The 27,857-nt window shown below is 42.8% G+C and overlaps 1 protein-coding gene across 2 annotated transcripts in view; it reads left to right on the forward strand.

Moving 5' to 3' along the window:
* The window catches only part of COL22A1 (collagen type XXII alpha 1 chain), a 238,530-nt gene that overhangs the window by 47,875 nt on the left and 162,798 nt on the right, over positions 1-27,857 (forward strand). For both annotated transcript variants that reach the window (XM_039731540.1, XM_039731541.1), the window contains exon 4: positions 18,169-18,243. In XM_039731540.1, coding sequence (XP_039587474.1) covers positions 18,169-18,243 — 75 coding nt within the window. The remainder of the gene's footprint in view (positions 1-18,168; positions 18,244-27,857) is intronic.

The raw sequence follows: 27,857 nt of genomic DNA on the forward strand, positions 1-27,857 counted from the left end.
TATGGAATGGGCTGGAAGGAACGTTAAAGATCATTGATTTCCAATTTCCTGATGTGGACAAGGATACCTTTCACTGGATCAGGTTCTTAGAGTTCCATCCAGCTCAGCCTTGAACTCGGAGAGAGATGAGGCATTCAGAACCTCTCTGGTCAGCCTGTTCCACTGATTCACCACCTTTAGAGTAGAAAAATATTTTTTTTAATATCTAACCTAAACCTACTCTCTTTCAGTTTGAAGTCATTCCCCCTTGTTGTGTCACTCCAGGTTCTTGTAAAAAGTCTCTCTTCATCTCTCAGGTGTTGAAAGGCTGCAATCAGATCACCCCAAAGGTTTCTCTTTACCTCCAGAATAATCAAAATTCTCTCTACCTTTCTGCATAGGAGAGATGTTCCATCCCTCTAATCAACTTGGTGGCTTCCTCTGGAATTGCTCCCACAGGCTGATGTTCTATCTACATATATAAAGAGGTTAATGCAAATAATAGATTGGATGTACATGTGCAGCTTTATTTTTGTCTGGGCAGATACTGTGGGATGGAAGCTTGGGCTTGCTCAGTATTTGTGCAAGATGTCAAGAGAGCTGTGACACTGAATCTTATTTTTAAATTACTCTTTTATTTGGACTTGTACATAACCTTGCACTGACTAAGAAAATTTATACCATATTAAATTCTGACAGTGGTAATGATCAAAACTCCCAAACAACCTATGGAAGAATATATGATGAGACACGACCATCAGTACTCATCTTGTCTTTGGAAAGTATGGAAACATGGAAATAGAGGGAACATAATCAGTGTTAAAATTTGTTGCACTGATTGTCTGAATCCCATCAGCAAGACAAAAGTGGAAACTAGAAGCTGCTTCTTAAGGGACATGAAAGATTTATTTTTTTCCAACCGAGCATAGTTAATGCCTGAAAAAAGATGATCTATAGGGCTGGAATAGCGTGCTCTAGCTTCTTTAAAATGCAGGCTGATGTATTTTTAAGGGATGAAGTCTTTTTAATCTCAGACTCAAACTACTGGCTTTAACAGCATTTTCTTCTGAGAAAGATTATTTTCCAAAAGAGCAGATATTGCTGTGGAATATGAGATGTCTGATGTTGTGTGCAAGAGGCCTTGACGCTGGTCATAGTTTTCTGTAGATGTAAAATTTGTGAGTCTGGCAGAGAGATGGAAAACAAGCTCTGTTGAGAGATCACCAATATATTTTCCTTGTGCTTTCTCCCAGCAGAAAATCCACCAGAACCTCTCTATTAGACCCTGAGCTTTCAGACCTTGTAGGAAGGATATTTTAATCTCTAAGTGTCTACACATATAGGAGAGTTTGCAGCATCTTGATCCTGGCATGGGTGGAAGATGGAAAGAAAAATAAAATGGAAAACGTGGCCTTTGATTAGAAGGCAAACTGTGCTCTAATGGAGGTGATTAGAGACAAACTGTAGACTTTGTCTGGCCATAAGGCAATAGAGTGATTTTCTTGTGTGGTGGCCTGGAAGGCTGCCAAGCTGTTTCTCAGTAACTAATCCCGAGTCAGTTATGGGCACAGAAAACAACACCACATATCCAACACTTTCCAGGGAAAGGGGTCAGACACTGATGGTGGTGATCACTGCAGGGAACAAGTTCTCAATTTCCCAGCATGAGCACCAGGTCTGTGCCACTCTCCCCACCCCATCTGCTTCCCAGAGAGGCAGTGGGGGAGCAATTCAAGAGAAGCTGCCCTTGCATCATTGTGAAGACAGTCAGTTCTTTGAGAAGTTAATGATGTGATGGCTACTGAATGGCTGGGAAGAAACAGATCCAAGATGGATCAAGCCTAACTATAAAAGGGCTCAGAGTTTCCTTGTCTTACTTCTTACCTCATATGAAAATTCCCTCTTTCTGTAACACCGTATTAAATCATGTCCTGCCCAAAGAAATGCACCTGTGTGGGCCTTTGTAAGATGGAGTCAGGGTCATCTGGAAGGCATTCTGGCCACAACAGCCACCACAATGAGCTTAAGGCAGCATCCTGTGAAGCTGAAGCCACCAGGGTTATGAGTGACCACTGGTACATTCTTGTCTCTTTTGAGCTTCACTGTTATCATGGAATCATATAATTATTAAAGTGAGAAAACACCTCCTGAGATCATTGAGTTCAACTCTTAATCTCTCAGTGCCATGGCCACCACCAAACCTTGTCCCTCAGTGCCACAACTACACATTTTTTTGTGTGCTTCCAGGGATGATGATTCCACCATTTCCCTCGGCAGCCTGTTCCAATGCTTGACCATTCCTTCAGTGAAGAAATTGTTCCTAATATCCAATCCCTGGTGCAACTTGAGCCCATTTCCTCTTGTCCTCTTTGCTTGTTTCTTGGGAGAAGAGACCCACCCCCATCTGGATGCAACCTCCTTACAGAGAGTTGTGGAAAGGGATAAGATCTCCCTGAGCCTCCTTTTCTCCAGGCTGAAAACCACCAGCTCCCTCAGCTGTTTTTTATCAGACTTGTGCCCCAGTCCCTTCCCCAGCTTTGTTGCTCTTCTCTGGACATGATCCAGCAACTCTGTAATCAATACTTGAGTAACTCAGCCAAATATCTGCTGGTTCTGGAGATCTCCATGTGAGCTCTGGGATAGAGGGAACCCCTTTGAACACCCCAGCTATCTCTGTGGATGCTTGTGCTGAGCAGCAGTGATGGAGAGCCTGACTCTTCATGTGCACACACAGTGCAGCCAGGAGAAATGCCACCCAGAGGGATGTCCTGTGTCAGCACAGGCCCTTGGAAGCCACACCACTGCCAGTAAAAGTCCTGGGCCCTGGCACTGTCCCACCACAGCCCATGGGACACTTGGTGGGATGGGTTCACTCTGCTAATGAGCTCTTTCTAAACAATGACCTGACATGGTTCAGGGAATAGCAGAGTCCCAGGCCAGGAGCCTTTCCCTAATGGGCAGTGGGAATGTGGCATCCCAATTTTGGGTGGATGGGAGCAGGAAGAATAGTTTGGCTCTGCCTTCCTGCCCTCCTGGCCAAAGAATGAGTTTGGTTTGTGTAGAGATATGGAAGTGCTGAGCATTGTAAAGCAGACAGGATGTTTGAATGTGGAGGCATTGGTCCATACTACACTATTTTAGGGTGGGTGGGAGTTTCCTCAGCTAGTCATAAATGCTGCTGCCAGTTTTTGTGTAGTGGCACAGCTATCAGGTTTGTAAGTAGTTCTTAGGCAAATCACATTCTTCATGGTGTTTTTTTCCCTGACTGAATTTGGGGTTTGGTACAGTAACCTGTCAAATCTCATCTGAGATGTTGCTGGGATGAGAAGCTCAGTGAAATAAAGAAGGTCTGACCTCACAGCCAAAGCCAAGAATGTGATCACAGAGTCAGAGAATCACTGAATTGTCTGGATTGGAGGGGAAATTATAAGATCATCTAGTTCTACCCCGCTGCTAGTGCTAGAGACACTTTCAAGTCAATCAGGTTGCTCCAAGCCCTATCCCACCTGGCCTTGAACACTACCAGGGATGGGGCAGACACAGGTTTTCTGGGTGACCTGTACTAATGCCTCATCACCTTTATAATAAAGGATTTCTTCCTAATTCTCCTATCTAATCTAAATCTACTCTTTTCAGTTTGAAGCCATTTCCCTTTGGCCTGTCACTACCTGCTCCTGTAAAGAGTTCCTCTCCAGATTTCTTGTATGTGAAGGTTTTTCTCTGCTTACCAAGCCAAGGCTGTCCTTGAGCCCTCCACATGGGAAACTTGAGGCAGCTGCCTTTCCTGCTTTCTGCTTTTACTTTTGTATGATTTATCTAGATTTATCTTTGTAACAGAACACATTTGTTTGATAGCAGGCCTTGGTCATTAGGGATAGAGCTGACTTTGAGGTGTCCTGTGCTGTGCTTTTAGCTTTCTTTCTTTGTGATCAGAAACAGCAGCAAATGGATGTTCACAAAACAAAACACCCAACTACATTCCTCACTCATTTACATTGATCTAAACCCAGATTAATTTCACTTTAATGAATGAGCAACTAAGCAAGAGAGTTGGCCTATCACCATACTTTGTACTAATTAGTATTTTTCTTACCAGTGCCTGCAGAAAAGCCAATCTGTTTTGTATTCTGAGCTGAAAAACACCCTCCATGGTAATTTTCATCGCCAGCATGTATGTCATTCCTCTGGGCTTCCACAGCCTCTTACAAAAACCTGTTGCAGGGCAAAATAATTTCACCAAGCTTCTGGTGCTCAGCAAGCGTGGGGCACGGAGGGCTGGACATGCTCTCTGCAGCGGGGACTTTCCTGGAATTCACTCTGGCCCCCATTTGCTCATAGCTGGGTTTTGTGATAGCTGCTTTCCATGCAGAATAGCTCAGCTTTTGTGGCCTCCCAGCCCAGACCAGCGTGAGTGGCAGCTGCTCTCCGCGGCGAGGGGAGCTCTGCCTTTGTTGGAGGGGTGGGCACTTGCTCCCAGTTATTCAGAGCCTCAATTAAAGGAGGCAAACTGTGGTTATTAGTTGTGCTCACTGGGGCAGAGCACAATGAGGTCGGCTCAGTGTGCAAGGGAACCCCCTGGATGGCTCAGGCAGCCCAGGCCTCCCAAAGACCCAGGGGGAAACGGGGAGGGGAAAAGGACAAAGCTTGGGGTGCTGGTGCCAGGCAGGGACACTGGGGCTGAACGTGTCAAAGGCAGCCCTGCTCCCTGAGGGGATGAGGGGCGATGCGTGGGAATGGCACCGGTGCCAGCAGATCTTGGCAGTGGGGCCTTTGTTCACCGGCAGGATTTGCTGAGCTGATGGATCCCATTTCCATTGCCCCACAGGAGAAGGTGGCAAATGGCCAACTGGTCCACACTGGGACTTGTGCAGCATGTTTTAGAGTTACTAAAAAGCTCTTTTAAGAATTGGATTAACTTCCTCAGCTCTGTTTTTCCCTCTTCTGCTTTCCCCTCTTATGTGTGTTCTGAATAATTTTTATAATGAACTTGCGCTCTTGCCACTTCAGGCTTTTGGACACTCTGGCTAATGGCAATTATACAGAATATTTATAATCTTATCAGAAAGTGCTAATGAAAAGCTTTAATGTGTCTAGCCATTTTCTTGCAGCAGACTTCACTGTTCCTTCCTTCACACAGAAAATCCCAGCCCAGCATGTGCCCTGACACAATTCTGCAAGCACAAACTTTCTCCCATGATTCTCACCTGGAAACAATTTCTTCTTCAGGTCAGCACCTAAAATATCCACTCCCAAAGTCAGTGCCTCAGCAAGCCAGGTCAGATAAACTTCCACAAGCCTTCACCACATTCACTTAAAGGCTCAAGTCTCTCTTTAAGAGGGGAGGAATCCCACCTGTAAAAGGCAGCTGGGAACTTAGGATTCCAGTCCTGTGATAACATTAGGTCCTCTTCCACTCCTCCCTCTGCATGGATAACATATAACTGCAAGTCAAACCTTGTGGAATAGACAACTTCCCCAGGAAGTAAAGCTGAAATGTCATTTTCCCATCTTCCTTGAGGGGCAGAATCTGTGATCCAGGCAAAATTACAGCCCTGACTGCTCAGTAGTTGCACAGATGTCTAACTCCTCTGTAGCATGCACCCACACCTTCTCCATTGCCTCTGGATCTTATGGGCACCTGGAAATGACCCTGAAGGATTGATTTTCTCTAGATCTCCCTGATAAAAAACCAAAGCTGGTTGCTCTGTCCTTTACTGGGTGTTTGTGAGCCCTCCTGGCTGTTCTCTCTTTGTGTGCAGAGACACATGGATGTCCCAGCCAAGCTCTGGCCCTGCTTTTATTTTGCTTTGTGCCCAACAGACTCCCTTGTAAAGTCTGGGAAATAACTGCTAAAGAGCTCCAAGAATTACTTTTTGAGGCATCAACTATACAGGTTATAATCTATCTTTCTGTCAGTACAGAATGGGAGAGGATTACCTAAGAAAATAGGTTGGATATTAGGAAAAAGTTCTTCACTGAGAGACTGTTTATGAATTGGAACAGACTTCCCAGGGAAGTGGTAGAGTCACCATCCCTGGAAATTTTAATTAAATGAGTGGACTCTGTGATATGAATTAATGGACATGGTGGTTAAAAAGTTGGAGACAATGATCTTGGAGTTTTTTACAATCTTAATGATCCTGTGATTCAGTTCTTCTATAGGACAGGGTTAAAAGGACATTAAAAAAGTAGAGTCTGGCTGATTTTCAGTGCCTGTGTGGCTCTTTGGTGCAATGAGAGCATCTTCATTTTATCACTGAACAAAGGTGAAACCCCCAAAGTGACTGTGCTGGAGAAAATCCTTGTAGATCCCCACACCAAGTGATGCAGACTGAGGATGCAGAACTGACTGTGAAATTCCACTTCCCATTTGTGCAGCCCCACCTGATGCAGAAATTCCCAGCATATCCTCTGCAAAAGCATCACTTAGAGAGGGGGAAAAAACTCCAAGAGGGAAGAAATTAATTGGTCTTTGGCCTAAATTTGAAAGGCAGGTTTCAGAGATGCTTGGGAAAATTTTGGGATATGTAAATAAAATTTAAAAAAAAATTAAAAAGCCCAAGCCTGTTGAATGTGCTTTAAAATGTTTAAAAACCTTGCAAAAACATTTAGTGGGGATCAGTTTTACTACAGAAAACTTGCTGAACTGATTCTGAGGCATCTGATACAATACAGCAAATCTCCTTTCCTGAGGCCACAAGAAATTTTCTGAAACCCCTTTCCTTCTCAGGCTGGAGAGGAGCATGCAAAATGAGCACCACAATAAATGTTGTCCTTCAGGACTCATAAGAAGCTCTTGAGCTAACACATTGTACTTCTGCCTGCAATTTCATTTTATTTCAGATTGAAATGTCAATTCCAAATCTCTCATTCCTATCATTCCTAGCTGACAGCAGGTAAAATTATACCCCTCCCTCCCACCATATACCCCTAGGAGCATGGGCTAGCAGACACTGTGTTTTATAGGAAAAGAAACCTCTCAGAATTTATTTGGGACCTTTTAATTAAATGCCTGTCATAGGGAAAACTAATTCATCAAGATCAAAACTTCTGGGCAAAACCAATTTAGATGAGTTTTTGATCATGGAGAAGGATTGGGAAAAAAATCTTTGAAGCTATTAAAATGCTTTATTTTGAACTTAGGGGTTTTTGTAATCTAGAGAAGTTCTGGTTTTGGTTCAAAATATCAATTACATAATATGTTTTAAAAAATCAATGCAAACCATGTTCTCCTTTGGAGAGTCAGTGTGCTCAGCTCCCTGGAGAGGGACAATGGGGACAGGTACCACTGGGCTGACTTCGCAGGTCCTCTGGAAACAGATTCTCTCTCACTGGGGATGTCCCTTTTGTGTCCCTTTGTGCAGCTGAAAGTTTTACAGCATGAGCTCATCCTGGCATGTCTGTGGGGAGGCTTGGGTTGTGCTGCTGGCAGACTGGCACAACAATAGCACAATTTGATTCCAGGTACATGAATAAGACAGCATAGGTGTATTACACATTGTGGCAGCCCTGTATTAATGTAGAGAACTTGATAAATGGTTTTTTTTCCTGGCACAGATAAGCTTTTAGTGGGAATTGAAGATCTCAGTACTCAGGGGTGGCAGGGCTATAGATGCTGATTGATACCCATGTGCTTTCTCCCTCTTGACTCCTTCATTTTTTGTGCTCCAGTTTGCTTCTTTCATTTTCCCCTTCTTGCACAGTTGTCTTGTCTGAAATATCTTCTTAGACCTCCTTGAAAATAAGTGGTTGACATTTTTGAGCAGGGAAAACTCTGTTGGGGGAAAGAAGGGGAAATCGACATTTGAACTATGTGCACCTGGCCTGAATAACATAGCCCAGGTTGTGCCTGCTTTTATTTATTGCTCACAAACCCTTATTTTCCAGGCTCCACTTGTCATATCCTTTGTTTAGCAGAGTGTGGAGGGGGCAGATGTTCTCAAAACCACTTCTGGTAAAGTTGCTTTTCCTTTGGCTGCTTTTAGGCTTCTGAAGAGAGATTGCTGAAGTGCCCTTGGGAAGGAAGCACCCAGATGTTATGCAAACCTCCTTAGAAAGTTTGAGCCTGGTGGCATTTTTGGAACTGGCAGGTGGACTAAGCTGTTTGGATAAAATTAACATAGGACTGAAGTTATCTTTTAAAATTTAAGTCATAAGTGAAGCCAGTGCTTTCAACCTGGCTATTTTTAAGTGTGTCTGAAAGCTGAAAAATGCAGATAGTCTCCTAAAGGTCTTTAAATCTGTTAAGACCTTTGCAAATATCAATGGTCTGTTTAAACCCTTTGGAGGTAAAGAAGTGAATGCTGGGCTTGCTCCTGCCATCCTTCACTCATTTTGAGTAATTTCTTTTTCCTTCTGGACTCTGTAGCACCCTGGAAGGCAGAGATAGAGCTCTGAGAGCCAGCAGCCTATGGTGGCATTCGATCTTGGACAAGTCCTTTATCCCACATGATCAATCATCCTCAAGCTGTTTCCATTGGTATCCCAAGGTTTAACCCCATGAAGATTATCAGATGGATCTCTTTCTCTTAAAGGATCTCTTCTGAAGAACTGTACCACCACAGAAGTTTCCCACTGCCTTCTCTGGCTGGTCTTGGGGCTGGCACATGCCTGCCACTACCTTCTGCCTCTGTGTGGCCAGTTCCATGCCCTGCCCAGGAAATGCCAAATTCAGCACAATGTGGACAGCAACCAGACAAAATTCTGAGTTTATTGAAGTGCATCCATAAAACAGCATCCTTCAGCCAGGGTGTGATTTTAACCTGGTTTCTTCTAAGAGGAAACTAAAGTCACTTACCTTTTTAAACCCTCTCCATTTTGCACAGGTGATGCTACAATTCTTACAAAACAAAACCAAACTCTTAGCCAGAGTCATGTCTTGTATTTATACAGAAGTTTTTTTGCTTTCCTCTTATGATATATTTATACTGCTGGTGGTCAGAGTCCCAAAGCCACAGTTAGAGTAGCCTCCAGAAATACCCACATGGAAGAAGATACTGTTCAATTTCCAGTTGTATATTTACACCAGAAGAGTAATGGCAGTCAGAGTCCCTCTTCAACTCATCCTTGAGCTATATTTCTCTCTTGGAAGTTATTTGAGAACAGATAGTGTATATTTATTGATCAGCTGAAAAGCCATGAGCTTTGAAACAAGTTGCTTCTAATTAATTCACTTTTGGAACTACTGTGAGGGAACAGAATGCCTTACCTGAATTTATCGTTATTATTCTGGACAAGTAATTGCTTTTACAGAAATTTAACAAATAAAATAACATTTGTAGTCTGCCCAGATTTACTATTTTTTTTTAATCAATTATAAACTGTGACTTGGCATCTCAGCTTTCTGGCAGTGCTCAGACAAGGAGACTCCACGCTCTTGTCTCCGTGTTGTGGCACATGGGAGGATAATGGACAGACTGTCCTGTCCCTCCAGCCAGCAGTGGGAACTGATGGCTTCAGCAGATCTGTAGCTGTACTGCTCCATTGGGCTCATCTGGGGAATGTGCCTCTGGTGAATGCCCAGTGCAAGTGAGATTGATGGGGTTTTATAGCAGAAATTCTGTATTGTTCCTGTTCAGTGAGAACCAACCTACCAGAGCTTCACACTGGGTTTATTTTTAATCATCCCAGTCGTTTCAATTACAGGACTAACAAAGAATTGCTATTTAAAAAACAAATAAAAAGCCCTACCTCTCATATGTTGATAGCATTTTACAATGTTTGAGTCCATCCTAAAATCAGTCATTGCTGTAAGAGATTTTGCATTTTTTGCTACTGCTGCTAGCAGCTCCCTGTTGTGAAATTTGCTGCTGGCAGAATTCTGCTTCCATATTACTTGTTTAAAAGCACAAGAAAAAAGAAAAAAGAGATCTGCTTGAGTTTGTGAAATGCTTCTCCTGTTTCTACAACCAGCATTTGCATGTGTGGTACTGATCTTTATAAGTTTTTAAAGCAGCCTAAAGCACAGATGTTTTACCTTGGGTCTTCTTACACACCATAGAAATCTCATTGTTCATTACACAGGTGGATATTGGAATTGATCCATGTCCAATGGTGCAAAATCCAAGAATATAAAAATTTTATTTTCTAGAACTTAATGAGTGAGAAGGGGAGAGAGAATGATGGATTTTTTTATGCTTGGCTGTTCTGCAGCTGTGAGATGGTGGGCAGGTGAGACAATCTACCTGGAGTGCTTTCTGTTCCATCCACAGGCTGCTCATTCCCACCTGTACCCCTAGAGAGGCCCTTTGTGCTGATCTCTTCTTTCTTCACTCTTGGACGCTCACTTTGGTGGGTGGGGTGGCTTTGTCTCCCCACAGCCAGGTGAGCTTTACCTTTGATCTTTGCTCTTCATCTGGGACACAAGGCCAAGCAGGAAACCTTTCTAGCCTTGCAGCACCCTGTTCTCTCCAGCCTCTGAGGTACAGGCAGCAAAGACCTAAAATTGTGCCAAAGAGCCCAGCAGCTGCATCAGGAGAGACGTGTTCCATCTGTGCCAACAGAGCAGCCACTGGGGCAGGGCTTGCTGCTGTGCCTGCTGGCTCCTGGAGGGTGAGCTCCAGTTCAACTCCACTCTGTCATCCTCTTAAATATTTTATGGGTCATTAGCATAGAGACATGCTCATGGCAATTCATCTGCTAAGGGAATGGTTGGCCACTCTGGAGAAACCCTGTGGCTCACTCCACTCAAGGACACTCAGCATGGTGAAGCTTCACCTTTCCCAGAATGAGAGAAGGAGGTGGACTCATGCCCCAGAGCAGCAATCAGCTCCTGGCCTGGATGGAGAGCAGCTGCTAATTGCTTTCCTCAAAACCTTGTGCTGTTTGCTGACAAGCTCCTTGGCACACAGTCTCTGTGTTTGTTTAGGGGCAGACAGAAGCAAATTAGCTTGGAAGTGCCAAGGCCTGATGCTATTTTCATAGTCCCAGAGTGCCACTTATTCCCTGTGGGAGCATGTGCAAATTAATTCTGTATGCTGCTCACTTAAATGGTGCTAATTGCATCAGTCCTCTTGACAATATACTTCTGCTGCCAGTCATACTAGGAGTTTCTAGCATTTGTGTGGGTGCATCAGAGAGGGAGAGGCTCTCTGAGTATCCTGCAGTGCAGGTGTCCTTTGGAAAGATGAGTCCTCACCAAGATTCTGGAACTTCTCTAGAAAATTTTAAAGAGCATCTGAAGCTGAGCTTCGGGTTGGGTTATGGGGTCAGCCTAGAGATGGGGCTGATGGGCTGTAAAGGATTCCCTGTGCTGGTGGAGGTGTGTAGTTCTTGTGTGCTGTTGGGGTGGGAGCACCTCTAGTAGCATTGTCTCTCCTGGAATCAAGATCCAGAGCACAGTGCAGAGAGAAAGGAAAAATAAAAAAGGCAATTGATGGTAACAAAAGGAGAAGACAGAGATGCTTGGATCCAGGCTGAGAAGATGGTATAAATGCACAGTGCAGCCTGCCACATTGTGGGGAAAACAGTATTTGTCACCTCTCTCCAATGTGAAACTCTAGTGTAAGTGAGGCAGGACAGAAAGAAAGTGCAGAAGAAGAATTTAACCTTTTTTATTAAATTTACTTTTTTTACCTTCAAAAGGACTTCAAGTGCTTTGCAAATGCCAGAAGTCCCTGCATTCCTGCTGTCCCTATTTAAACAGGATACACTATTTCTTTTCTTCCCACTTTCCCATTTGCACTGAATGCATTTAAGGATTGGTGGCCTGTGACCATAAAATCAATTAGCATTGTTGCTTTTGACCTGTATTAGAGAACTCTTAGCAAAGGATGATATTTATGGGCTATATCTGAACTGGTAACTGTAAATGTGGCCAGAAGCATTCCAGGGCAGTGGAATGCACTCCTCTGCCCTGGGGTCTGGCACGTTTCTCCCCAGGCAAGCTGACACTCCACTGGAACATTTCTGGGGCCCAGATGGGTATTGCCAACATGCCAGTGAGTGTTCCTGGTCAGCAGCTCTCTTGTTTTGGAGGCTAAGGCCATTTGCTAGCATAGATATGGGCTTGAACATGCCTTGGCCTCAGTGCCCAGGAATGCACCCAACCATGCTTGTTTTAATTGGATGGATGTAACTCTGGTGCCTTTGATACATGTCTAATTTGGGAACTGTCTGTTCCTAGATTTCCCCTAGAAACAATGGGAAGAAAGTGGCTTTTCAAGGCTACATCAGGGCACCTAAATTTGGTTTCTGCTCTGAATTGCTCTTTGAAGGAGCCCTGTTTCTCCATTCTATAGAAAGAGCCTTTCAAAGAAGGGTGTCCTCTTGCCTGGGACCTTAAATGAGTGTTGCATGGGAGCTCTCTGGGGTTTAATACCCTGCAGTATTTTTGTTTATTCTCTGTGTGGAGCACTCCATCTGCTGAGCAGTGCCAGCACTGAAGGGATGGTCACACAGAAATTCATTTTTTCTGGCTACTGTGCTGGAAAAGGAGAGGGACACAGATCTCCAGAGTCCCACTGAGGTCAGAGACTTTCTCAGCAGACAGGGGAGCCTGGGGAGCAGCTCAGCTGGGCACTGGTGCATTTTCAGAATAATGTTTTAGTGGAAAAATGTGACAGCTTTATGAGGAGTAGGGTGGGCTATGGCTGTGCTGTGGTGAGGGTTTGCTATTCCCTTTTCATTTCACCATGAGCATTTATGAGTTCTACAAGGGAGCTGGAGAGGGGTTTTTTGGCAAGGGTTTGTAGTGATAGAAAAAGGGTAATGGTTTTAAATTGGAAGAGGGTGGGTTTATATTAGATATCATGAAGGAATTCTTCACTGTGAGGGTGGTGATGTACTGGAATATGTTGCTCAGAAAAGCTGTGGTTGCTGGATCCCTGGAAGTGTTCAAGGCCAGGTTGGATGGGGCCCTGTGAAACTTGGTGGAGTGAAAGGTGTCCCTGCCCATGGCAACGGGGTTGGAAACAGAGGATCTTTAAGGTCCCTTCCAGTCCAAAGCACTTCATTCATGATGCTCTGATTCTGAGAGCCTTTGTGTGAGAGCAAATATGGAAACCTCATCCAGCATCAACGTAGGTATTGAAGGAAAAAAGACAGAATTGACCTTGGCTTCAGCAGCCACAAACAAGAGATTTTTCTGGCACTGATGGACTTCAAAGCCCATGGTGTGAAGATTCAGTGTGATTTCAGAAAGGAAAGGAAAATTACACAAGGCATTAAACTGCAAGGTGTAATCATATAATTGCTGTGATGCTCTGTTGTACCTACACCTTGCTAAAAATTATAATATTAGTACAGACACTGTTGCAGTATCATTACACTGTCAGGGCTGCCTGCCACTGTAGCTGAAAAAAAAATGCCACATTTTTCCTTATAAATTTGTTTCCATGGTGGGTGGCACTTTATGGATTGGGTTATTTTCAGGGAAAGAATATCTGACAACAAACATTTGCCAAAAAATATTCAGTTAATATGGGCAGAGAGTGGAGGCATTCTTTCAAAAGATGCATTTTTAAAAGAGTGAGGGGAAAAAAAACCCTTACATTTGGAGGCTATAAAGTGGTCCATGTGTGATGTTTTATAAAAGAAAAGAAAAGAACAAATAAAGGTAGTACTATATATAGGAGTCATCAACTGACTGCAGGGAATTAAATGTGCTGGAGGAGCTGCTGCACAGAGAACCGCCTGCGTAATTAAAGAACAGAGCTAATGGGCTCTGGGAAAGCTCCTCTGAGAAACTACTTTCATGAAATATTCTTGACTTTAAGAAAAAATTTTCTCACCAGGCCCCTTCCCCTTTAAATGCAATCTTCAATGGGAAAATTATTTCAATGCAGAAAAAAAGTTTGCAATACTATCTACATAAGGATATGAAACCCACCCACTCCTTAACCCAAATTCTTCTTTCTTGCCAGGCTGTCTGCCTGTAAAGTTTTTCTGCCTGTAAAGTTTTGGGAGACAACTTTTAGGGACGCCTGTATTTGCCCTGCATTGCCTTATTCATGGACAGGATTTCAAGGAGCTAAACTTCAATGTCAGGGGATGAGACACCTCAAATATTTGTATTGGGAATATCACACCTTTTGAGAGAAACTAGAGAATTTCTCTTGTGGGAATGGAATAATGATGGAGATTCAGAGAGTCTGAATCTCTGCCAATGCACTGTGTGCTGCTGAGATTCTGGAATCCTGAAATTCCCAGTCTGGAAAGAAAAAAAAAAAAGAAACATGATAATAAATAATGTTTGCTTTAACCTTCTTGTGTTTCCATTCTCACCTCTCTACTCTATCCTTGTGGAACTTGACAGCTACACATGTTCAGCATTCATTAGACACCAGTCCCCAGAGGAGCCCTTGGCAGCTGAGGGCTTGCTTACCCTTGAAAGAATTAAAATGAAATGTAAGAAACTGTTTCAGCAGAGTCCTATGGACACAAGGATGGAAAGCTGGCAATGGGGATTTGTGTTTGTCACTTTACAGGGAAGGTTTTTCTATAGGAAGCCCTAAGGGGCAGCAGAATCACACCCTTCCTTCCTTCCTTCCTTCCTTCTTTCCTTCCTTCCTTCCTTCTTTCCTTCCTTCCTTCCTTCTTTCCTTCCTTCCTTCCTTCTTTCCTTCCTTCCTTCCTTCTTTCCTTCCTTCCTTCCTTCTTTCCTTCCTTCCTTCCTTCTTTCCTTCCTTCCTTCCTTCTTTCCTTCCTTCCTTCCTTCTTTCCTTCCTTCCTTCCTTCTTTCCTTCCTTCCTTCCTTCTTTCCTTCCTTCCTTCCTTCTTTCCTTCCTTCCTTCCTTCTTTCCTTCCTTCCTTCCTTCTTTCCTTCCTTCCTTCCTTCTTTCCTTCCTTCCTTCCTTCCTCCCTTCCTCCCTCCCTTCCTTCCTCCCTCCCTCCCCATCTGCTTTTGTCTCCATTCCTTTCTCATTCTCTTTTGTTTCCCCTTTGTTTTCTATCCCATTTCCTTGAATTTCTTTTGAAATGTCTTGGAGGCAAAGAGACTCAAACAATCAGATCACTTTTCCAAACTTGCAGCCCAATTGTTACAATTTAATTGCAATATGTTATTTAATGTTATTTTAGTGTTAGTGAATGTTCCTAAGCCAACACGTTCTGACATGTCTCTTTGCAGAACTTGTACTCTGTAGGACACATTGTCTCTTGCTTTTAAAATATTTGAGAGCTTTGGGATTTTTTTTTCATAGGGAAGGTTCTAAAAAAAAAAAAAAGGTGTTTGAAAGCAAGGCTTAAGTGCCTCCTCATCAAACACATCTCAGTGTGATTTGCTTACAGACAAGGGTGTATCTGCAGTTAAATTGCTTTCAGAAATGCTTCCTTCAACAAGAATTTCTTACAAACCTGGGACACAGGGGGTTCCTGGGCTGCCAGTGCCCGTGGGCAGCTCCTGCCCAGCCTCTCCCGACCTGCAGCCCCAGCTCCCTCTGGGCAGGGCTGATCTCAGGCCCTTCACCCCCAGCCTGGATAAGGGCAACTCCTGCCCAGCCTCTCCCCCACCTGCACCCCCAGGTGCCTCTGGGCAGGGCTGATCTCAGGCCCTTCACCCCCAGCCTGGATGGATACCAGGGGCTGCTCCAGCCCAAGTGCAGCACCAGCACCTGGTCCTGTTAAACCTGGTGAAATTTCCATGAGCCACTTCTGGAACTTGTCCAGGTCCCTCTGCGTGGTCCCATCCCTCAGCATCACTCAGCTTGGTGCCATCTGCAAATTTACATACACAGAGCTTCCTAGTCCCTCTAATTATGGGCGTTTGAAATGATGATGATGATGATGTAAGGCTATTAGAAGTTGAAAAATGGTCCATATGTATAGGTATAGAGCAATTTTCCTGATCTCTCTCACAAAAAAGTAATATTTGATATTGAAGCCAGTGAATAAAGTATTACAGAGAAGGAATTATTATGCATCCCTATTTAAGAATTATAATTTTATGAGAAAGAGGTCATTACTAACAAAACTAATTTTCTTCTGCGGAGTTACAGTTTGGTTGATATGGTAACTACCGTGATAAAATACATTTGTTCTTTAATAAAATACATTTTTTCTTAGACATGGTTACTATGTATTGAATTGCATTTGCATTAAAAAGTAGCACTCTACAATGGATTAAAAGCTGACTGATCTCATGTAGCAGGTGTCAGTAGAAAGTCATCATTCCTGGTGCAACTGTAAAAGGATATTTAGCACTTCTGGTGCTATTAAAAATTTCCACGAACCCCATGGATATAAATGCAAAATCTTTGCTGATAAAAATTGCGGATAAAGCAAATGATTGACAGAATATTATATAAGGTTGCAGACAAGAACGAAGTTTTGAACAATACATATTTAAAGGCAACTGCAAGCAGAGGATGTAACAGGGAACAGAAGCTGAAAGCTCAGGTCAGTCAGCTGTACTTTCTCTTCTGTAAATCTGTAAAGATTTACAAATCAGCAGATCCTTAGCTGCAGTGCAGATTTTTGACTGTCTGCTATTTTCAGTGGGTGCTCATTGCTGCAAATCCTCTGAGCATCACATGTGTTTGCTCAGAGTTTTGCCTGACAGTAACAGAAAAAATGGGCATAAATGCTCTTTGACACTAACATTTTCACCGTGTCTGGGGTTTCATAGAAAGCTCCAACAGAAGGAAGGCAGCTTTTGTCTTGCCTTCCCAACCATGCTGCCCTGGGTGTGGCAATGAGACCTGGTGGCTCCTTGGGACTGATGGATGTGCTGTCAGTCCAGCCCTCTGCTCCTTTGGACATACAGAGCTGTGCTGATAACTGGGATGGGAAAGTACCAACCTCTGTAAATTATTTTGTGGCTGGAAAGTCACTGGAAAGTGAGCATTGCAATAAACCTCTTTCCCTTGCTAGCTATTTATGCTCATTCCCTAGATGCAGGCAGGAGAGAAGGAGTCAAAAAGAGCACAGGACATTTGTAGAATACAGGAAAAAGTGAGGCTACAGTTCTTTAAGAGGTAATAAAAGATTGTCCCTATCACTATATGCCCATGTGAAAGGTCCCTTCCACACTTTTTGAAAGCCCCTTTTAATTAGTGGAAGGTGCTATAAGGTTTTCCTGGAACTTTCCCTTCTCCAGGCTGAACAACCCAAGTTCTCTCAGCCTGTTTTCACAGGAGAGGTGCTCCAGGCCTCAGATCATCTTTATGGTCCTCTAATAAGTCCAGTGTTATTTATATAATGGTATATATTTATTATTGTTATTATTGTTGTTACTATTGTTATGGTTGTTTTGTTATTGTTGTAATTATAATATTGAACATGTACAGACCCGATATCACCACCAGCTCTTCTCATTAAAATGATCCCTTGAGCTACCTGTCCCCACTGTTTACAAATGTGCAACAACCTACTGATCTGGGAAAAGCAAGCATAAAATTATTTCCTGACAAAGATTTGTCAGGAAAGGGGTGGATACGTAGACAGTTCTCTGTGAAAAAGCATTTATCTGCAATTGTGTTGACACTAATTGGGAGCATGAGAAATGGCTGACAAAGATTGGGTATTTAAATGGCTTTTTAAAACCTGTGTGTAGGGGTGAATACTCTTCAAAGTTTAGGTAATTTAACTTCAACTTCTGCTTGAACAAAGTCAGGGAGGTTTTTCCAGAGCAGGAGCTGTCCTTTCTGAAAAGTTTGGGCAGCACCCCAGTGTCAGCTGCCCTTTCAGAACTTCCCTTCCAGCCAAGCTGAGAGTGGAAGCACATTCTGTATTTCCTTTTTTTTTTTTTTTTTTTTTCCCTTTTTTTTTTCCTTTTTTTCTTTTTTCAAAGTGGAAGCACATTCTGTATTTCATTAAGTGTTTTTGCAACTTTCATCCAGATTGTCAAGCAGGGAAAGACACAAACCCAGAGTGTTGTCCCAACTGATGTAGAGGCTCAGTTCATCTATCCTGTCCTCTTGTATGGTCAGGCAGAAAAAAGTGGCTGAAAACCAGACATAGTATACTGGGTCTCTTGTCCATCATGAAATTAGGCTACAGGGGAGAGGAAGGGCATTTAGGATGTGCAGATGGGATGGAATTATTGCTGAGTGCAAGTCCTGACCAAAACCCAGAAAAAACCCAGCCTTTGCTAGTTCTGCAGCTTCCACAATGATGTGTTTCCTTGGGATAAGTGCCACATGCAAGTCCTGACCAAAACCCACTAAAAACCCAGCCTTTGCTAGTTCTGCAGCTTCCACAATGATGTTGTTTCCTTGGGATAATTTTGTGTTGGTTCTTTTGCTTTTCCAGATGTGCTGTGTCCAAATGTCCACGTGGAAGGAGACCGGTTCAAACACACCAATGGGGGCACTGATGACATCCCAGGTAAACAGACACACTTTCTGCTGTCCCTCTGGGAACTGAAATACACAACTGTACATTTCTTGTGTGATGCTCTGATTCATTACACATTTCCTGGATGGAATTTTCTTATTTCAACATGTGTTCAGTGGTGAAAAAGTGTGTTAGAAACTGTGAGGCTCCAAATGAGTTATCTGTTGACAGCCAACACCAAATTAATCACAAACTTTCTTTTGATATAGCATCAAATTAAAAAGCCAGTGGAGCTTAGTGGAGTGCAATAAGTCTTGGAGATCACTTTTTTCTCACCACTGCACATTTAGTGAGTTTTAATGTCCATTTATTTGATCTGTGATTGTTGTGGAAATCCAAGCACAGTGGTAATTACCACTGGAGAAAGGTTTATGTGTGCATTCATATAAATAAAAGATTTTCTGAAGCACTGGTGAGAGATCAAGGGGAAATACAGTCTGGTGATAGCTCTGCTTTTCTGTGAGCTCTGATATATCTTTTCAGCCAGCTGAAGGACTTAATGTTAGATATTTGCATGGACTGTGCCTCTTTTCTAGCCTCCCAAGACTTCTTGAGCTGCTTGCAGAGGAAAGATGCCCATCAAGGTTGCACTGGAAATAATTGTGACTGACCCAAGGACATAAGTCACTGCAGTGGGAGGCTGAAGGTTCTCCTGCAGCTTGATTATGAGTAGAAATGCTCAGTGTTTGACAGCTTTGCTATTCACTCAGAATACTTTCATTGCAGGATTTTCACTGCCTGCACAAAATATCAGCTCCAACTGTGCAGTCTGTGGGCAGCTTATTTTGGCTGCATTTTGAATACATCTGAGCCTGTGAAAATGTTGGGTGGTAGCATCTTTTGTGATCATTAGACCTGAGTAGATTATCCCCAAACACCTATTTTGAACTGCTGTCTGTTGCTGGGTCTTGCATTAACCTGTCCTGAAAGTCCTTCTGTCTCTGGGCTGACAAACTTTGGAGAAACACAGCCCTGCTGATTCTGAATGAACCTATCTGCAGTGGAAGCTGCTGCTCAGGATGAGTAGGAGGATTGTGTCCCTGCTCAGATGATCACCTTCTATGTGATTCTTTCCAGAAGAATTGAGCTACAAGTGGATTCCTATTTCCAGTTCATGTTTATCTGAATTTTGATTTAAGTGCTAACTAGTAGACTCTATGCTTTTATTTGACTTCTAAAACATATCTTTTGTTGAACAATGTACATGACAGGAATCCCAATTCAGATCTGGCACCAAAGTTTTGGGCAGAGTGAGTTGTACATGCCTATATGCAGTAATATTTATGTATGCATGTATGAATACACACACACACACACAGACATATATATATACACATATATATGCACACACACACATATATATAAACTCTTAGACTCTTCTGTAATATTTTGAGGTATTTTTTCCTTTTATCTTCAAGTCCCACTTCCCTCCTAGGAAAGAAGTCAATATTCAGAATATTAACATAAAAGATGACTTTGCTGTCTTGGATCTGTGTGTTAGTTCAGGTTGGAAGGGTCCTATGGAAATAATTTAGTCCAAACTCCCACCCAAAATAGGGTCTGCTTCAAAATTTGGCCCATTTTAAAATTACATCAGATGTCTCAGGACTTTGTATAATTGAGTTTTCAGTTTCTCCAAAGATGGAAACTTCATAGATCCTCTGGGCACTCCTCCAGTTTGGTGATTTTTTTTTAACCACTGTGTTAGGGAAAAATTCCATAAGCAGAAATTAATTTCAACATCTGATCAGGCTGATCATTCAGGGCTGTCATTTATTTAACCTAAGGGATATCTGTTCACTATAAATGTTTACCGTTGCATTCAGTGTCTTAACAACAGATTAGTTACAGCATTTAATTGAAAGTGACAACTTCAGTCCCTCACCACCAATACAGAGGATTGTAGAAGGCTTTCTGAATGCTCCAGTATGGTGGAAAAATTATTTATTTCTCATCTTGTCACTGGTGATCAGGAAAATGTGTACCTCTTTCTTGGAAAAAATGGAGCAGGTAGTCTGGGTCTGCTAAGGATTGTTGTGCTGCTGGACATGGATCATATAAATCAAAGTGCTGTTCCACTCCTTATGAGCTCCTTACTTTCTCCATAGCATTTTCTGGAGACTCTGGGCTCCTGGGTCTTATTCCAACAGAAAAACATTACCTTCTTCCAGCTAAACTGGAAAATTTCAGTTGGCCCACTGTGCTGTGCTTCCCATTCCAAAAGGATGAGTTGTGCTGAAATGTGTTCTAGCCCAAAGGGGACTGCACTTGAGCTTTGAGGCACAGCCTGTCCTGCTCCCTCACACACAGGGAGTTCAGCTCTGGGATGTCTGTGGGGGACAGCACTCAGGGGGAGCCTGTTCCTCTGCCATGCAGCTCCTCATATCCACAAGGATTTCAAGTTAACACCTGTGCCTTGCGCTCCTCTAGGAACCAGAGATGATCCTTGCCCAACAGGCTCCTAACACTGAGCTTCAGAGCTATATCTTGCACAAACTCGTTTATAGATGGACACAAAGTGCAGTCTTGTGGAGTAGAAGTTGCAGTAAATCTCATTTTGGGGACAAAGAAAATGGTATCTAAAATCTTAGATTTAACACATTTTCCTCTCTCAGAGAGAAACAAGACTTCAGAACTGAGGGTCAGAGGGCCAAAAATTTTTTGAGGATTATAATTTTCTTTTCTTATATTTTTATTGGGTGAAATGCAGCAGCAGAAGGCACAGACAATTGTTTCACACAAGGCATCACCAATTCCAGCCCATTCTTGTCTACCCTACCTGCATACAAGTCATATCATGACCTGCTACATTTAGTTCTGTGTTTGCATTTAAGTGGATGAATTGAGCCACTCTGTATCAGCAGAAGTAAAAATAGAAGCTAAAACATAAAATGAGCTACAAAAGGAGGACGTGAAATAAGGAGAAACGGTGGTGTGGCTGAGGTGGATAATTAATGGGATTTTGTTAAGTCAGAGGCTGAGAATAGCAGTGAGGGTAGTGAGGGTGGCTCCATGCGGAATCAAATAACTGCATCAAAAAACCCCATTGTGATCTGGAGGAGAGCCAAAGCTCTAAACTAGTATTTTCCTTTTAAAAGATAATTATTTATTTTCTTTAGACAAACTGGACTAAGTAACTCTCATCTATCTGCTTTTGTTGAGTACTGTATTGAAAGTCACTGCTAAAGTGAAAAAGGGTAGAGATAAATAAATGTAAAGTGATCCAGAAACTGCCTGGCAGGGAGACAATAATGAAGTTTCTAGGAAAGGGAATAATGATTTCAAGTGTGTGCAGTGATGAAGTCCTTCAGGATCTAGTTTTAGGTCTAATCTCCCCTGTGAGTTTCCACTCTGGATTGGGATCAATGGCTCCAAAACCCAGATATTTTTTTTCCAACTAAGTTGATCAGTTTAAAAGGCCTGTTTTGGTAGGTATGGATCAATATCAGGACTGTAAACTATGAACTCCTCCTGTGTGAACTGATGGGATCTTAGTCATCAGCTGTTTGTACATCACAGTCCTGCAGAGCTGGGGAAAATGAAAAGGTTGTTACTGGACAAGACAGAGAAGGGAAGAATTCCTGAGACTGGACAGGGCTTTTGGTTACTGCTCATCTAGAAAAGTTTGTTCAGACCTCCTTGGTCTTTCAGACCTCCTTTCCAGTTCAGGAAAGATGGATTCAGCCTTGAGGAGCTCTTAGTGTGTTCAGGAGGCAGAGAGAAGCAATCAAAATCCTGGGTTTGGTTAATCTTGCAGTGTGCAGGTGGAAAGGGGAGATAATATTGCTCTCTGCTAATAAATCAGGAGAACAGCAGGAGGGAGATAGGGGAGCCACTCAAGCTGAAGGACAAAGGCAGCAATAGGAAATGACTATCAGCTGTTTAAGATGTACATTCAAGACATCAGAAGAAGGCTTGAAGCTGTCAGAGATATGAAGCACTGGGACAAGAGGTGAAGTAGTACTGATGGAGACAAGCAAACAGTGATGGATAGTCCTGAGTGCTCTCAGAGCAGAGGTTTGTACTCTCTGACCCTCTGGTCTCAAAGCATTTAAATAAGAAATCTCCAGCTGTAGCATTCAGGAAGGGCTGCTGCAGTGAAATAGGGTTGCATGAGCAAGAATATATAGGCAGCTTTACTCCACTACTGAGAAAATTTTGTCAGTGAAGTGAAGCAGCATCTGCTTAACAGTACATAACGTGAATTCAGAATGTAACACTGAATATGTTGCTGAATGCATTAGAAAGCAACAGGGAATTCTGAAAGAAAGGATGGAATCTACTTAGAATATCACTTTATTTTCCAGGAAGTCTGATATTTTAAACTAATACTTAATAATGGTTTAAACAAAGTCCTTAGAGCATTCTTGTGGGCACTGTTTCAAATGGGTTTTTGAAAGAGAAATGAAGACAAAAGAGGGTTTAACTCATCTGCCCTAAAATACTCAGTAACACTCCCCTCCCCACCTTCATAGTATTTAATACTTCTTAGTATGCTGAATTGTCATTTTCATTCCATCAGCATTTAAGAAAGGGTTATGACCAAGCAGGAAAACACAATTATAATATTTTGTATCCTGCAGATGTGACCTTTGTGTATTTTTAGGAGCCATAACATTGTATCAAAGCTACATATGAATGTTATTTAAAATGAATTATGCTTCTTGAGGTTTTAAGACTCACCATTTAAATTATTTGTATTTTAGACTAGACCTGCTGGATATGGGATTTGGTTGCAGAAATCTGGATGATCCCTGGAATTAAGAGTGAGCTGAGCTCTAGTCCTGAACATTACCAGAGGAGATAATACTCCTCAACAGATACTGGCTGCTGCTTTCAGGGACTCTGCCATGGAAGTAAAGAAATGCCTGAAGTGATTTCCTCAGAGTGCTAAGAAAAATAAACCCTGGGGAAGGACAATTCCAACCAACACATGGCATCAAACATCCCTTACTGGATGGTGTTAGTGGGGCAAGGAAGGAACATGAAAGCCCTGACTTGAACTCCTAAGCAGCCTCACAGGCTGTGTGTGTGAACAGCAGCAGAAACTGCATTGGGGTTGTACCACAGACTGACCTCAGCCTCCAGCTCTCTTCCCTGTCTCCAAAACCTCCATGTGAAAATGACCAAAATTCTGAAACATTTATGACCTTTGTGTGTTTCTGTGACTCTCTAGAGGGTGTTTGGGCATTTTACAAGGAAGGCACTGGTTGTAAAATTGGTCCTCTACAATTACAGACTGCAGTGGCTGTGTTTAGCTGTCAGTGTGTCTCCAGTTCCTGTGGTTTGCAGCACAGGGTTTACATTCCAGAGATGCCAGAAACTCTCTAGCTAATTACAATATCCCTGGGACTATTTATATTTGCCCACTAAAGCACGTGGTAGTATGAGAAAACTGGAGTGTCCAGGCTGCTGGACCTGCAGATCGAGCGCATTCGACCAAGGTCCTCCTGAGGAAAAAAGTGTATTTATGGTGCCTATGTGACAGGCATTGTGCCCTCCCTTTGCACTTGGCAATCTCTTTGGGAAGCCCCCAAGGTGCCAGTGAACAGTCCATGAATAGCTGCTGATATTTGTGAGGATCACTGCCTTGGGACAAGGATGCAGAGACACGGTGGTCACCAGCACCAGCCCCTGTGCAGTGCTGGTGGAGCAGGCTGTTGGTGCAGACACCACCACTCTCCCCTCCATGCTTGGGGTTATGCACACACAGGCAGGACTGGAAGCAGCTGTGACATTTGTGAGAGATGGGGCAGAAGGATGAAGCTTTGCTGTGCCGTGGCACAGTCACTTTGCTCTCGTGCTTTCCAGTGACCCGTCACTAGGCAGTGCTAATGGGATAGGGCTCAGGGCTTATTTCCTTCTCTCCCCACATTTTCTCTGGGAAGTCCCCCAGAAAACGTGAAACTGGTCTGAGCTGAATTTGAAACTGAGTTTCTGACATACAGACATCTGGCAATAACGACTGTAAGTCATGAGAAGCAAATAAGGGAAGGAACAGCTGACCCATAAGTGTAGTCACAGGAGTTATGTGAGAGGCCTGTGAGCTGGAGAAAATTGTGCTGTGAGGTGGATTTGTCCTCTGGGCTGGTAGATGAGATACCTGCAGTGCAGTGACCTTACTTGACATAGAGACATCTGGCAAAAGCGACTGTAAGTCATGAGAAGCAAACAGAAGGAACAGCTGACCCATAAGTGTAGTCACAGGAGTTATGTGAGAGGCCTGTGAGCTGGAGAAAATTGTGCTGTGAGGCGGATTTGTCCTCTGGGCTGGTAGATGAGATACCTGCAGTGCAGTGACCTTACTGAGGTCCTGTTGGCTTGTTTTTTAGGAGTCTATGTACAAGTCTTATGAGCAGCTGAGGGAACTGGGGGTGTTTAGCCTGGAGAAAAGGAGGCTCAGGAGGGACCTTATTGCTCTCTACAACTCCCTGAGAGGAGGGTGTAGTGAGCTGGGGCTCAGTCTCTCAAGACAGGTAACAAAAGACCAAAGGAAATGGCCTCAAGTTGTGCCAGTGGAAGTTTTGTTTGGATATTAAGGAAAATATCTTCACTGATATTCATCCAATCAAGCACTGGAACAGGCTGACCAGGGATCTGGTGGAATCATCATCCCTGGAAGGATTCTAAAGACATGTAGATGTGGCACTTGGGGACATGGCTTAGTGATGAACTTGGCAGTGTTAGGTGAATGGTTGGACTTGATCTTAGAGATCTTTTCAACCTTAAGAATTCTGTGACTCTACCATTTTACTGTGCAATAGTTAATCTCAACACTATAGCCTAAATCACTACATTTAAAAGGTCTTTGAAGTTTTTCACAGGTTGACAAATGATTCACTTGTGTTTAAAGGCATTTTAATATCCAGTAACTAAAAAAACACAACAGGTCAAGCAGGCCAATAATTACCAATAAATCATCTGTGGCTTCTAAGCACAACCACTGCAGTCCTGTGGGCTGGCTGTAAATTGTGCATGCCCAGTGTCCAGATCCACCAGTAATCCAACATGGGGACCTTGGTTTCTGTAGGGTTTGTGTTCAGCCAAGGGATTTCCCTTCTACAGGAAACTGAAGAATTGGTGAGTGAAAATGCACAGTCACCCCAACAGGGAGTAGGAAGTCACCAAAGTGAGCATTTGGATCAGGAGCCTGGAAATACTAGAGCACCCTCTAAAGTATGCACAACCAGGGTGACACCAACAGAGCTGGGGTGAGTTCTTTGAATTAGGAAAAAAACATGTTTTAAATAAATCCTTTCTCTTAATATGGTCAGAGATGTAGCTGTTACACAAGGCCATGGATCTCAGTGGATTCCTGACACAGTGAATGACCTGACAATATCAGATCTGTCCTGGAGCAAGTAGCCTGGCTGAGCTTCTCAAAAATGTCAGAAAATATGGAGAAGGAAAGCTGAATTTACTTTAAAATGTGCTTCTTTAGGAAGAGAACTGGTAACAGCAGAGCAGTCCCTGTGAAAGCCTTTCTCTGGTCGGAGTCCCAGCAGTGACAAATTCTGACATCTGCATTCACAAAGAAGGTTCAGCAAGAGTTAATCATGCACATGAAAGTGATTCTTCCACTGGTAGTATTTGCTTTCTCCCAGAAGTTAAACAATCTAGGTAGTTTTCTTATTCCAGTGCATTTGAGATTGATGAAAAGGAAATAAATTCAATTTTGACTGTTCATAGCCCAAGAAGCAACTAATCCTTTGGCTATAAAAAGACCGATAGCTTGTCTAACTGTGATATACTTTTAGATATTTTTCAGTCCCAATATTTTAGATTAATTCTCCTTCAGAAACCATCCCATGGATTTTTCATCAGTGCAAGCTTTCTGGTTATTGTGGACACATGAGGAGAAGAAGGCATATATAGAATCTGAACAAAATACTCCTAATGCTTGGTGTTAAATTAGTCTGTCTGATGAGAATTCTCTCTGATGACATCAGTGCACAAGTTTTTGGGAAGTCTAATTTTTTTTTTTTTACTGGTCACCTGGCATAAGCAACCTTGACAGTTTCCTTAAGAGTAGTCCCTACTGGCTTTCATGTTATGCCTTGTTCATCACACCTAAAATTAATGCAAATATTTTTATTTTCATGAACAGCTTATTGGTCGAGTTTTCTTACAGCCCAGGCAGCATTGCAAGGAGAATCTAGCAGGTCTTAAGATGCTTTTCCTTTTTTTACTTTAAAAGTAATACTAAAAAAAAAAAATAATTGCTTGTACTGAGCTCCTCCCTTCCCCACTGCTATCCCAAGGGATGACTTTCCAGATGTGTCATTTTATGGTTTTCTGGAGGAACACAGAGCACCTTGACACCTGAAGAACTCAAAAGAGGCTTTCAAAATAGAGGAACTAATTAAAACCAGAACCTAATACAAACAGTCTCAGGTAATTCAGCTGGTACAAGCCTATCTGGCACACAAAGGACATCAAAGGAGTAATGAACTCCTGTTTAATCTTGTAAATCACTGGAGCAGGAAGGAGCTGAAAGAGGGCCTGTGGCACGAAGCCGAGTGTCCATTACTGAGAAAATGGAGATGACTTCAACACAAGAAAAGCCTTCAGTAATGAGCCAAAGAGTTCAGTGTCAAAACCAGCTTTCAGTGTTGTTCAATATGCCACTTGCAACTGTTTGAAAACTGGAGAGGCATAAGGGTAAGAGAGAAGCAGGGGACAGATGTAGATAAACAGAACAATGCACCACATAAAGTGCTGTGTTATTAACATGGGATCAGGTGTTGAAAGGTGCTGCCTCAGAGGCAGCTGCTGTATACATGAATTTATTTCCTGTTTTTACAGCAAGCTGGGGCTTAGATTACAGCAGCATTTACACAAGGTGTTGTGCCTAGGATTGTGTATTCACTTACTTGCTTCTTTTTTTAAATTCTCTCTCCTATCTTTGGCATAATTTTCTTACTGGTTTATATTAGTTTTATCTTTCCTGAAGTGTTATCTTTTCTTTCTTGTGTGAAGATACCAAGTGCTGTATTTTTCCCTTCTGTTTTGGCTGAAACTTTAGACTGATGTTTTTGAAAGAGTGGCCCCATATTTCAGTTCAGTGACTACCTGTTCACCTGCCTCACTGCCTCTGGAAAATTGCTCCTTTTTGAAGTATAACTCCATTGTACAGCTCAAGTAATGTTTCTGCTCCTCATAATCCCAAATGTGGATTGGTGCTCGAGCTGAGATCAAACTCATTTTTGTGATCTGCATGGGACTCTTGTGTCTTGTTCCTTTTCTGGGGCCAAGGGAAAGTAGAAATTATATTTTCCAGTGCTGTGAAGGAGAGTAAGCAAACCAGGAACAGTAAACCAACAGCCTGAGTGGTGGCATCATATACCAGGGGTAAATGTGATATATAAATTTTATAAAACTGACACCATCTGAAATGTGCTCTAAGCCATCTTATTGAGTATGACCTAGAAGGTAACTAGGCTTGCTGGAAGATACCTCTCTCATGCTGGTGTAAGACCTGTTCCATCTGCTTTAGCAAAACCTCATCATTAGCTTAAGCTCTTAGCTGCTCTCCCTACTGGAATATGGGGATCTGGTGAGAAGAAAGTTGGGTCAGCATGAAGTGCTGCTTGAATCCCAGCTGG

Source organism: Passer montanus, unplaced genomic scaffold (genome assembly GCF_014805655.1).
Source record: "Passer montanus isolate IOZ18808 unplaced genomic scaffold, ASM1480565v1 scaffold78, whole genome shotgun sequence".
Lineage (NCBI taxonomy): Eukaryota > Metazoa > Chordata > Aves > Passeriformes > Passeridae > Passer > Passer montanus.